This window comes from Balaenoptera ricei, chromosome 18 (genome assembly GCF_028023285.1).
Source record: "Balaenoptera ricei isolate mBalRic1 chromosome 18, mBalRic1.hap2, whole genome shotgun sequence".
Classification (NCBI taxonomy): Eukaryota; Metazoa; Chordata; class Mammalia; order Artiodactyla; family Balaenopteridae; genus Balaenoptera; species Balaenoptera ricei.
This window is the reverse complement of record NC_082656.1, coordinates 4,549,331-4,561,532: the sequence shown is the minus strand read 5'-3', so window position 1 is coordinate 4,561,532 and position 12,202 is coordinate 4,549,331. Positions and strand designations below refer to the sequence as shown.

Genomic DNA, 12,202 nt, shown 5'->3' with positions numbered 1-12,202 from the left:
AGTTTTCTCCTTTGAGATACGAGTTCTCTGCGGTTTGCCCGGCACATACAGAGAAACACTGGAGCACCTGAGACAGGTTCACAAAACTGCCAGCTCACCCTCTGTCAAGGCCTTGGCTCAGTCATTCAGACATAAAGGGAACGTGTGTTCACGAATACACACACCAACCTGAGGTTTATCTGTAATAAAAAGGGGGAGCAGCGTGACACTGCATTTTTTCACACAGGATTTCTCACGACTGACAGTATCTGTAGCTGGTCATTTCTTGGCTGCATCCTGGCCTCCACAGTGTGATTATTCAGTGAAAATTCTCCCACCACGCACAGCAAGACCCCAGTGCAATGGCAAGCCACGGTCAGAGCCCGGGAGTGGGGAATTACCCGTAGTCGGCGGGAGCCAAGGGCGCGGGGGCCTGCGACGCCTCTGCGGCCTGCGGCGGGGGCGGAGGCGGCTTCTGGGGCCGGTTCAGGGCCAGGTGCCTGGCCGAGGCCGACGGGGGCCGGTACTCGTGCTCGGGGGCCTGGGCTGCCGGCCCGCGTGGCGGTGCGTCACCGGCTCCGTGGGAAGGCGTCCCGGGCTGCGGGTGCAGAGAATGGTTGGGGGTGGCGGGATACGAGTAATCCGTGACGTCCGATGCGTGGGACCTGACGGTCAGAACCGGGGGTGGGAGAAAGCGACGTAAGTGAAAACGATTTCCCCTCCAGGCATCAGCATGTATTTGAATAACAACACGGCCAAGGCACAGAAATCACACGCTTATTCCCTTTCCCATCAACTAGGTCTAGGCCCACAAGCGACAATGTAATCACGACTTTAGCGGCAAGCGCCAGGGTTACGTGGATTCAGAGCTGCAGCTGTGAAGTGAGTGCATCAGACGAACGGGCAAGCGGCAGACAGCAGAGCCCCCCTTCCTCAACATCGCAGCTGACTTTTCTAAGACGGGGGGCTCCAGGACACACTCTGCTTAACGTGAAAATGGCATCGGAGACCTAAGATTTCAGTGCAATGAAGCTGACAGCATATGATGAGACCTTATCAAATGGCAGACGAACCGGATACATTATTAACAGTAAGAACAGAAAAAGAAATCAAGGATGCAATACGGTGAGTCGCAGTTCTCTTAAACAGAAGAAACATGTTTAGCCAAAAAAAGAGAGGAGGAGTGCGGTGCCATGCGCTGAGGCCCTCTTGCTGTCTCTGAACGCACGGGTGGGAAGGAAACTCTGAAAGGAATGCACGTCCCGTTTTAGTCAGCAGGGTTCGGAAGGATGCTGGTACCCGGCCGCTGGGGGAGGGGAGGGCTCGGCAACGTCACAGGGTGTTAGTCACCCGGGTTACAGGACGCGTGGTCAGTACAGGGGGCACATCCTCTCGTGACGCCGAAGCAGGGGGCTGCTGAGGCTGCGATCTGAGAACAAGCGGAGCGACAAACCCTCTGGGCGTCCTGTCGTCTCCCGAGCTCCCTGCCTGCTGCAGTTTCCTGGCGTCACTCATAAACTCAATGCCCATCTTCCTTCTCTCCCACTCTTCTCTTCTCGTTCTTACTTTTCTCACACTTATTTGCTGGTTTCTGTTAGGATTCAGCTTGTGTCTCTCTCTCTGAAGGAAAGAGGCAAACACACATTGGGTCTTTGGAATTCAGACAGTAGTGTCCCTGGAGTATCACACCACACAGAAAAGATCTTTAAATGGCAAAAGATGGCTGGCTTTTTTCTTTTTCCTTCCCTAATTGCAATATAATAACAACTTGTAACTCACTTTCTTCTCCCCTAAGTGCACTATAAATTCTAGATTACGGTGCGCGTATGACTGTCTTTTGAACTATGGCAACTGCTGGTCAGAGAGTTAAAAATACTTTTAACGGGGGAAGACTCTGACCTGTATTTAGATTTATCTTATTTTAAAAACGTAAATACCTAAAACTCTGGAGTCCTTGATGATGGGTGCTTGGCTCTGTCGGGGGGGCTATGTCATAGACTGGGCATAACTTTCTAATGGAAACAGACTTATCTACAAAACATGGAGTGCTTCTGATGGGATTAGAAGCCAGGAACTGGGAACATTCTGGCACAATTTGGAAAGCTGTCCTGTCAAGTAGCTTGGTGATAAAGGGCCGAAAGGAGGCAATACAAAGGGCATAATCGGATGGAGGAAAGGAACGGGCAGTGAATGTCCGACATCAAGAATTACAGCAGGAGAGCGGGGAGGGCAGGGCTCTGATGAAGGGTGGGTGGGAGACGGGACCGGTCACTCGAGAGGTCACTGCCCAAGTACAGGGGACACTGGTGGGCTGGAGGAGAGGTGAGGAGGTGGGTGACCTCTGAGAGACAAGGAACCCCACAGGAAGGCAGAAATCAGCCACAGAAGACACGGCACTAGTGTGGGCACGAGCGGATGGTCCTGAAGCTGCATGAGCATCAGGAATTATCTGTTACGGGAAAGAGAACTTGGAGGAGTGAAGACAGGATGGCAACAGGAAGAAGTAGGTGTAAGCAGTGGAGACCCAGTGGGAGAATCAAATGAATCCCTCAGGGCTCTGTGGGTGGGAGGGTGGGCAGAGTCAGGCGTCTGCAACACCCAGGACAGGAGGAGGAAAGGGGGGAGGACAGTGGGCAAGGAGGCATCCTGCTTCCGGATCGCTGGGGAGAGCAGTGGGCAGGCACTGCATCAAGTCTCATCCTAAATGTACGCTTAGAATCAAACCACTCCTGACCATCTACAAAGAGAGTAAAAACTTATCATTAGTTTATGTGATCAGCTTAAAATATATAAGTTATATGAACAACTTATACACATACCATGATACTTGATACTCAAATTTCCCTCAGTTATCCTGAATACATCCGTTAAAAACCATGTTTCTAAGTAATACTTAAAACATGAATACAAGAAGTAAAAAAAATCAAAAGATAGAAAACACAGAGCAGGATTTCACTTTTGTAAAAGAAAAATATACACATTTACAGAAAAAAGACCAAAGAAAGAAATACACTAAAATGCAAAAAAAGTGGTTTCTCTGGATAACAGGATTATGAATACTTTAATTTTTTCTATAATTTCCAAGTATAAAAAGTTTATCTTATTTTATAATAAGAAAAATAGTGATACACTTTAGTCAAATAAAAAATAAAAATTTCCAAAATAATTTAAGGGATATCATCCATCAATTGTACACCCAGTATGGCACAATCTAATCTCAGATTCTAGAATAAATATCAATTATTCAACTGAGGGATTAAAAAAAGTCATTTTCCATCTACCTACTGAAATGAAAGAGAATATATGGAGAATTACAAAGTATATGTTTTGCATGAGTAAACAGTCACAACTAAGTTAGCTGGAAAAAAACAAAAACCAAATGGACCTCCTGGGAGCTATCAAGTTAAAGCACTTCTCCCCACCCAAAGAACTATGAGCCGAAGTGTATCGTCATTCTTACTTTCCACAGAAATAAACTGACATAAAGATTAAAACTTGAGGCCAGAGCTCAGTTAAAGCTCTAATAATTCTCTAATAGCTAACCGATCACAGGTTGTACAGAAAAATGACCTAGACCTGCCTCATAGACAATGACTGACAGCCCTTGTGGGGTAGGAGTATTTATGGGGGCTGTAATCACCAAATATTAAAAGCATCTTCCGTCTGTCAGTCTGTGCTAAACACTGAGGTTAATAAAGATAAACATAAAAAAACCCACAAAAAGGGGCTTCCCTGGTGGCGCAGTGGTTGAGAATCTGCCTGCCAATGCAGGGGACACGGGTTCGAGCCCTGGTCTGGGAGGATCCCACATGCCGCAGAGCAGCTAGGCCCGTGAGCCACAATTACTGAGCCTGCGCGTCTGGAGCCTGTGCTCCGCAACAAGAGAGGCCCTGACAGTGAGAGGCCCACGCACCGCGATGAAGAGTGGCCTCCGCTTGCCACAACTAGAGAAAGCCCTCGCACAGAAACGAAGACCCAACACACCCAAAAATAAATAAATTAATAAAAAAAAAAAAAAAACCCACAAAAAAACCCAGATCTAATGCAAGGTCCAGGTTGTTGCTGTTTGTGAAACCTCCTTGAATCACGTAAGAATTCTCTATTCACATTTTTAAACACTGATGGAAGATTCCAACTTTACAGAAGCAGAAATAGGAAATTAACCGTAAGTTACAATTGACTGGTCAGTTCTTCTCGTTCAGTGAAGCCCTTTTGGGATAAATGCTGCTTACTGACCACATCTTTCACATCTGCAACAGAGATTTTTACTTAATTGCCAACAGATTTTTAAAATAAACTTCAACAGAATTCTCCTCCTGCAATTAGAATACATAAGATTAGCGAACTGAAGAAAAAAAATCTTTGTTCATCACTTTTAGAAAAGGTTATCAAAAAGAACAAGTTATTCCTTGATCACATCAGCTACCACCTACCAATCGTTTCATATACCAAGTGGCAAAGGAAAGGCAACATTCTAAGCAAAAGAGGCAGAGAGAGAACTAAATGATTATTAAAATTAAAATGTCAGTCATAGGCAGTTACTATGCCCAAATTCAGAATCAACGTTAAAACAGTACATCTAGGTTAATGGAATGATCAAGTTAAGTCAGAAAGACAGAAAATCACACAAAGCAACCCAACGTCATAGAAAACTGCTTTAAACTATTATTTCGAAGTCAAAACATATATACCGTTCATTTTTAAGGGAAGTACGGAAACACACTGTGGGCCACGGAAACACAATGCTACCGTGCATTTCCATTTACAGGGAAGCCAAGCCCTGCTTGCACACACACATGCACACAAACACGCACACGCACACACACCTAGTGTCTGGGGACAGGGATCCCTCGGAAGACGCTCCGTGGTGTACGCTCTGCGACAACCTGGTGTCGGGTCTAAGCTCTTTGTCATACGCCATCATATTCCACTCCTGGCGCCTGTTTCTGGCTTTTCTAACCTTTTTCACCTCTCGGGTTGTGCCATCTATACGCTTTTGCTCCTGACGTCCAGGAAGGAAGGCAAGCATGACGAGACAGAGGGAAGGAAAAGAGTAGGTTAGTGCAGTTGCCCCGGCAGCCACGAGCCTGGGGTGCAGACAAGGCAGGCCCGCTTCCATCACTCCCGGGTCAAGAACGTTCTAACACGCTTACCCAACTCAGACCCAACCAAAATAACAGATACCTAACGATTTAACATCGACACATAAAAGTTATTGTGCTGCAACTTCAAGAGTCGCTTACCGTCATTTTTGGTCAAGAATTCTCACTTCACTAGGATTTAGCTTGTTTTCAATGTACGACACCTTTTAGATCTCTATTATACACATGAAATACCTGCCCGCACCAGACAGAGAAATCGTTTCCCACCCCTACACCATTCTGACTTGTTAACGTGCAATCATCTTTCAAAACATAATTTTAAATGCTCCATTTCAGTTTGAAAAGGTTATTCCAGAATATTTAAGCGAACCCTGCAACTAGCTTAACAAAAACAAAAACAAGATAAGAACTTACCTTCCCTCCCGTACAAAGAATCATTCCTGCTCCAGCCCTACTTTGCCAGCAAAAATGTCTTCAATAAATAACTTGGGTCCTACGCAGGTGCTTCTTTAAAGGTGAGGACAGTTACTTCTACGTGTGTTTATGTCCTTCCTGCTTCCCCCGTGAGATCTGCTGATCTTTAGGGAGGTGAGCTATGCGCCTTTAAGTCCTACGCTCCCCTCACGGCACCTCCACACATGGCTCTAGAGGGTCCACGTTCAGTAAGCGCGGACTGAATGATCAAATCCAGGTGAGCGACGGTGCTCACTACGTCCCAGCACCTGCCAGGCCCAGACGATACAAACGGCAAACAAAAAAAAAGACAAGCATCTGCCCTCATGGAGCTTGCGGTCCAGGGGGGAAGCCCACAAAGTCACACATGTAAATGTGCAATTACGAAATGTGCAACAACATGAATGTATTACACAGAGAATGCTGTCTGGTCTGGAAGTCAGGGAGGGTGCCCGAGAGGCTGGGACAGCTCTGCAGGGTAAGGAGGCCTGAGTCCTGCAGAGGAGGGGGCCAGACGCACACAAGAGGCAATGGGACAGCATCTCGTCAGGAGAAGCGACAGAAGGTGAGTGTGCATTCGGGCGAACAGTGGGTAAGACCTTGAAGGCTGCGTAGAAATGTTGTTCTTTATCCCAAGAGCAACGGGGAACCATGAACACTGAGAGGGGAGGGGCTGGCACGTGGAGGAGCACGGGGAGAGGAGCCCCTGTGCCGGGGACAGAGTCCACGGGGAAAGGCAGGGACGCCGGACAGAAAGCTGCTCAGGTGTCCAGGATGAGAGGAGGCCCGTGGGGGATACGGGGAACTGTCAGCCCAGGTATCCAGGAGGCTCAAGCGCTGGGCTGGCAGACGATGTGAACGTGAAATTCACAGAACACATGCCAAGTGTTAATAAAGACACGGAAAGATGTGTAATTCGTACTAGATTTTTTTGGGGGGTGGGGAAGCTCATCAAAAAATAATAATAGTTCATCAACAGATGAATGGATAAAGAAGATGCGGTACATATAGACAATGGAATACTACTCAGCCATAAAAAAGAACAAAATAATGCCGTTTGCAGCAACGTGGATGGACTTGGAGGGCATCATGCTCAGTGAAATAAGTCAGACGGAGAAAGACAAGTACTGTATGACACACTTATATGTGGAATCTAAAAACTACAACAAACTAATGAATATAACAAAAAAGTAGCAGACTCACAGATACAGAGAACAAACTAGTGGTTACCAGCGGTGGGGGGCACGTAGGGATAGGGGAGGGGGAGGTGCAAACTAGTGGGTGTAGGGCAGGCTCAAGGATGTATTGTACAACATGGGGAATAGAGCCAACATTTTGTAATAACTGTAAATGGAAAGTAACCTTTAAAAACTGTATAAAAATTTTTTTTAATTTTTAAATAAATGAAGATAATGACAAATAATAATAATCATCTTCGGGACTGGAGGAGGCCTGTTAGGAGTATAAACTGGTTCAATCCTTAAAGGGTCAGGAGCAACAAACAGGATGGTATCTTTCAAATTTTCAAGTTCACACTGCACTTCTGGGAATTTACTCTGACGAAATATGTGCGCATGAGTACAGGTACCCTCTACGGTGCTGTAGCAGCAACAATTTAGAAGCAACCTAAATATTCATTAATTCGGTAATGGGTAAATAGTTTATGAAGCATCCACACTTTGGAATATGACACAACAATTAAAAAGAATGAAGTACATCTTTATTATGTCACTGTATGTATATGTCTGTGTGTGTGTGTATACAGGTCAATTCTAGGAATAAAAAATACTCTGTGAAATGTGTACACATGTATTTATGAATGCCCTACAAGGTCGAAAAGTATGCACATCTGTTACCAGAGGGTGGTTATGCCTGGGCAAGGGAGAAACTCACCCCCAAATTTTCTAAACGAATGTGTTTACTTCAGGGTAGGTGGGGCATTTTACCACTGGCACATGTTGTCTGGATACTTTTAAAACCAAAAGAGAGAAAAAAGAAGGGAGGCCTCAATGGATTCCAATATGCATCTCACTCGAGCGTCACTGTATTACACTAATTAATAACTATCACCCTTACTTTTAAGAGATGTATGCTGACATATTTAGGGATAAGTGTTATATCTGCCACTTTCTTTACAATGGTTTAGCCTCCAATCTACCCGTCAACACGCACCCGACACACACACACACACACACACACACACACACACACACCCCAGCTATAATAAAACGTTAACCATGATGCATCTGTATCTCAACTACACTGCCTACGTTAAAATCCTGAGACTACTGCAAGCTGTTTGCCGCCCCAGGATGATCTTAGCTGCTCCTATCAATACCGGAGAGCCCCTCCGCCTGCCCAGCACGCCTCCGGCATGCCCTCTCACGTACGTGCACACACAGTCGCACACACACTCACTCTGTTCAGCTAACTTCTGCTATCTGTCCTCGCATCTCAGCGAGCAACACCGAGAGGCCTTCCTCAGCTCAGCACCTCACCTTCTGTACTGCCGCCCCACCTGCCGCTGCCGCCTCCCCCAAGGCTTCTCCCTCCCAGCACTGTAACTAGGGCCTTACAAGGACATAATTATTTGCATAACTTTAAAAAAATGTTTTTCGACCACCAAACTAAGGAAATTTAATGTTCAGAAACAATGGATGTCTTATCCCCAAATTTTCTAAACTAATTCTTCCTTCAGATAGAATTGTCTGTTCCAAAGTGAAAGTGACTTTTGGGTTTCTAAAATCCTGGGAAATTGAGGATATCTTGCCCTCATTTTCTGTTCCTATATAAAGCAGATTTGTATTAAAATTTTCAAATTTCTATCCCTCTTTATGAGTTCCAAAGGACGGCATGATTATCTAATGGTTGCTTCCCCCGCTATTTTGTCATCTCCATGAGGGTGATAATCCTTTCTTTTGCATCACAGCATTTACAAACCATTCAAAAAAGAACCATTACCTAAACGAATGAATAAGAAATTCTCATCAGAATTTTATGTCTTTGAGGAATACGGAATGAGACAAAACTGCCAAGGAAATGACAAATAATTCTGAAGACACAGTAACCACACATAGGAGATTAAAGAACAGTGGCAAAAAAGTTAAATATTTTTGTCAAAAGTATCACTGATGCTTCTAGGAAATCCTAGGAGGCCATTTTAAAGCAGGCGATTTTTAAAGGAGAGTGCTCTTAAAAGTACTTGGGGGTTTGCCCTGTTACCAAAGAAAAGTTCAGGGATTCAGACCAACAGGCCTTTAAATCTCTGTTCCTTTTCCTTTGGAGAGATTGGTATCTTCCTTTTCTTCACCTGAACACTTTGCAGCTTCTTTGCTTGAATATTTCTCCACTTGAATACCCAGCAACTCTTCGAAGATTTCCCATTAAATCTCCCCAACCCATCAGCACGAGAAGAGCACACAGATAACCAAGTCTGTGGAATTCTCTCCCAGAATTCGTGGTAACCTCTCACACTTGCAGTCTGCAACCTATTTCCATGTTCCCTTTCCTAAATCCTGTTTTCAAATCTCAAGTTCTCTTCCATCTCGAACTGTCACTCCTACTGGGCCAATACACCTACTAGATGTCTCAGAACCTTCAGGCAGCCAGCCCACAAAATGCTAAGCTCTTAATTCACACACCCTAATATTTGTCAAACAAAGCAGGTGGTCATTTTTTAAAACACAGCTCACATATAAAAGGCTTGGCAGGGGCTTCCCTGGTGGCGCAGTGGTTGAGAATCTGCCTGCCAATGCAGGGGACACGGGTTTGGGCCCTGGTCTGGGAGGATCCCACATGCCGCGGAGCAACTGGGCCCGTGAGCCACAACTACTGAGCCTGTGCGTCTGGAGCCTGTGCTCCGCAGCAAGAGAGGCCGCGACAGTGAGAGGCCCGCGCACTGCGATGAAGAGTGGCCCCCGCTTGCCGCAACTAGAGAAAGCCCTTACACAGAAATGAAGACCCAACACAGCCAAAAATAAAATAAATTAATTAATTAATAATAATAAAAATAAAGGAATTCCTTAAAAAAAAAAAGGCTTGGCAAATATCTGCCTTTGGAGAGTCAACTCTGATTTTCAATGGTTTAAGTCTAATTTCTGGGCCCCACAGGGATAATTTTCAACACAGAAGTTCCTTAATCTGAGAGTGGGTTTGTCCTCCCAAGAGTGTTTGCAGTACAGATGTCTCTCAACCTTCCAACTTGCAATTCTCCTGCCTACAACCACCCCACCAAAGGGAATCTCATTTTTAGTAAATACTACCCTCCTCCAAATGAGCAGATCACACACTCTTTTCAATCCAATATGAACCTCTCACCACGGGCTTAATTACAGTTAGGTGACAACCCAACAATTAATAACGTTAAAAAGACCAAAGCAGAAAATTCTAACTGATATGGAATGTTGGCTGCTTTACGAAATTTGAAGAGCAAAAGTTATAAACCACAGTTATGAACAAAACTGAAATATCAGCCACTGTATTTATTAAAGCAAAGCAAGTATTAGAGAACAAATCAACAGTATTCATTGAAAACAGTATTACTGTGTTAGACTGAATGGTATCTTCATGTGACAAATGCAACCTCTGAAAAAACTTCAGCACGAAATTCAACATCTCAACCATTTAAAGAATTTACTGATTTTAAACTTCTAATTTCTAAGGGAGAATCCCATTTACACATTTATATGCACGTTTCCCATACTAGCATTATTTACCTTTTGACGTCTTTTCTCTTTCCTTTTGTCTTCTGTGTCCTGTAGCATTTTTTCTTTCCAGAGGTCAAAGAAATAGGAAGGATCAGTATAGAACTTCAGGCCATCCTTTTTATCATCTCTATAAACGAACATATTACAAGTCGGGGGGGAGAAAAGGTCGTTAGATAGTTTCATATGGGGTAAACATTAATGTTAATTCTAACTCATGAGATGATAACATCTACGTGAGGAATTTGAACTGTCCTTACACACTGTTAAGTCTCCCAATTTTCCTTATTTGGAAAAATGTGTGAACATGCAAGAACAGCACTTTTTTCTAGAATAATGAAGTAAAAACTACTCTTGCAAATTTAGATTTCAGTATAGCAAAGTGCTGCCCCAAATCACAATATGGCTCATAAACAGCAATATTTAGTTCCACAGTTATTTCAAGGTATGTTTTGTTTATTCCAATGGGGGCTACACACAGAGATGGATGGATTCTTAGTATATATATACATTCACTTCTACTCTGGAGCGACAATGTTATTAGGATAAAAATTAGCAAGTACTCTGTCCTTTTTTTCTTAATCAGGTTTGCCCAATGTCTATAATTCAATTAGGAAAGAAGCAAAAGGTTCATGGTGTATAAATGTAACTAGGATGAAAAGTGATGACCTAGATATTTTTTTAAATGGAAGTAACCCCGCAAAGAAAATTCACTTGTAGCCATTTCATTGTCAAGAACTGCTACAATTACTATATTCTAAAGAATACTTCAAGTCTTTTTTTCTTTTTTAATTTATTTATTTTACTTATTTATTTTGGGCTGCATTGGGTCTTCCTTGCTGTACACGGGCTTCTCACTGAGGTAGCTTCTCTTTGTTGCAGAGCACCGGCTCTAGGCACACGGGCTTCAGTAGTTGTGGCACGCAGACTCAGTTGCTCCACAGCATGTGGGATCTTCCCGGGCCAGGGCTCGAACCCGTGTCCCCTGCATTGGCAGGTGGATTCTTAAACACTGTGCCACCACGGAAGCCCCAAGTCTTTATATGTTATTCATTTATCATAAAGCCAATAAAAATGCAGCCAATATGAATCCAAAGTTGTAATATAAATCAATAGATAACAAAGCTCAAAATAATCATGATAAGAAGTGAACACTCTATTTATTCTACTAATGCTTTTACAAAGTATCTGGCCTGTATATTACCTTCAAGAGGAGGCAAAACATTTACATTTAAAATTAGCATGTCAGGGACTCCCCTGGTGGCACAGTGGTTGGGAATCCGCCTGCCAATGCAGGGACACAGGTTTGATCCCTGGTCTGGGAGGATCCCACATGCCGCGGAGCAACTGAGCCCGTGCGCCACAACCACTGAGCCTGCGCTCTAGAGCCCGCAAGCCACAACCACTGAGCCCGCGTGCTGCAACTACTGAAGCCCGTGTGCCTAGAGCCTGTGCTCCGCAACAAGAGAAGCCACCACAATGAGAAGCCCGCGCACCGCAATGAAGAGCAGCCCCTGCTCGCCACAACAAAGACCCAATGCAGCCAAAAATAAATAAAAATAAGTAAATTTATTTTAAAAATTAGCATTTGTATTAGTCATTTAAGGCATACAGAGAAAGAAAAAAAATCAGAGAAATGAGTATAGAAAAGAGTTTGTGGCCACACAGTCAAAGAAAGTGACATGAATTACTCAAGGGAACCTGGTCTTGAAGTTCCTGCTATGCCATGTTCTGTAAGCTCAGCATCAAATAAAGAGACCCAGGCTTTCATGAGGGTCATCTGGTAGCTCTGTCTTAAAGTCGCTAACAAATCAACACAATTCACTCTGTACTTTAAACTTTAATTACTTAAAATCCTTTCTTTTCCAAATTTCCTAAGTGAGAAGCAACCTGCACTATTGAGATTTTATTAATAACATTATTGTGAAAAATATAAATTATTTCCCTAAGATACTAGGCCTTCAG

General features: G+C 43.9%; 1 protein-coding gene across 3 annotated transcripts in view; it reads right to left on the bottom strand.

The window, feature by feature from the left end:
* WASF3 (WASP family member 3) overlaps nucleotides 1-12,202 on the bottom strand; it is a 93,516-nt gene that overhangs the window by 6,847 nt on the left and 74,467 nt on the right. The window contains exons 6-8 of one of the 3 annotated variants that reach the window (XM_059903470.1): nucleotides 10,250-10,367; nucleotides 4,806-4,981; nucleotides 381-644 (exon numbers count right to left, since the gene is read on the bottom strand). In XM_059903470.1, coding sequence (XP_059759453.1) covers nucleotides 381-644; nucleotides 4,806-4,981; nucleotides 10,250-10,367 — 558 coding nt within the window. Of the gene's footprint in view, nucleotides 1-380; nucleotides 645-1,432; nucleotides 1,600-4,805; nucleotides 4,982-10,249; nucleotides 10,368-12,202 lie in introns of all 3 variants that reach the window. The other 2 variants (XM_059903471.1, XM_059903472.1) reach the window with 2 other exon arrangements.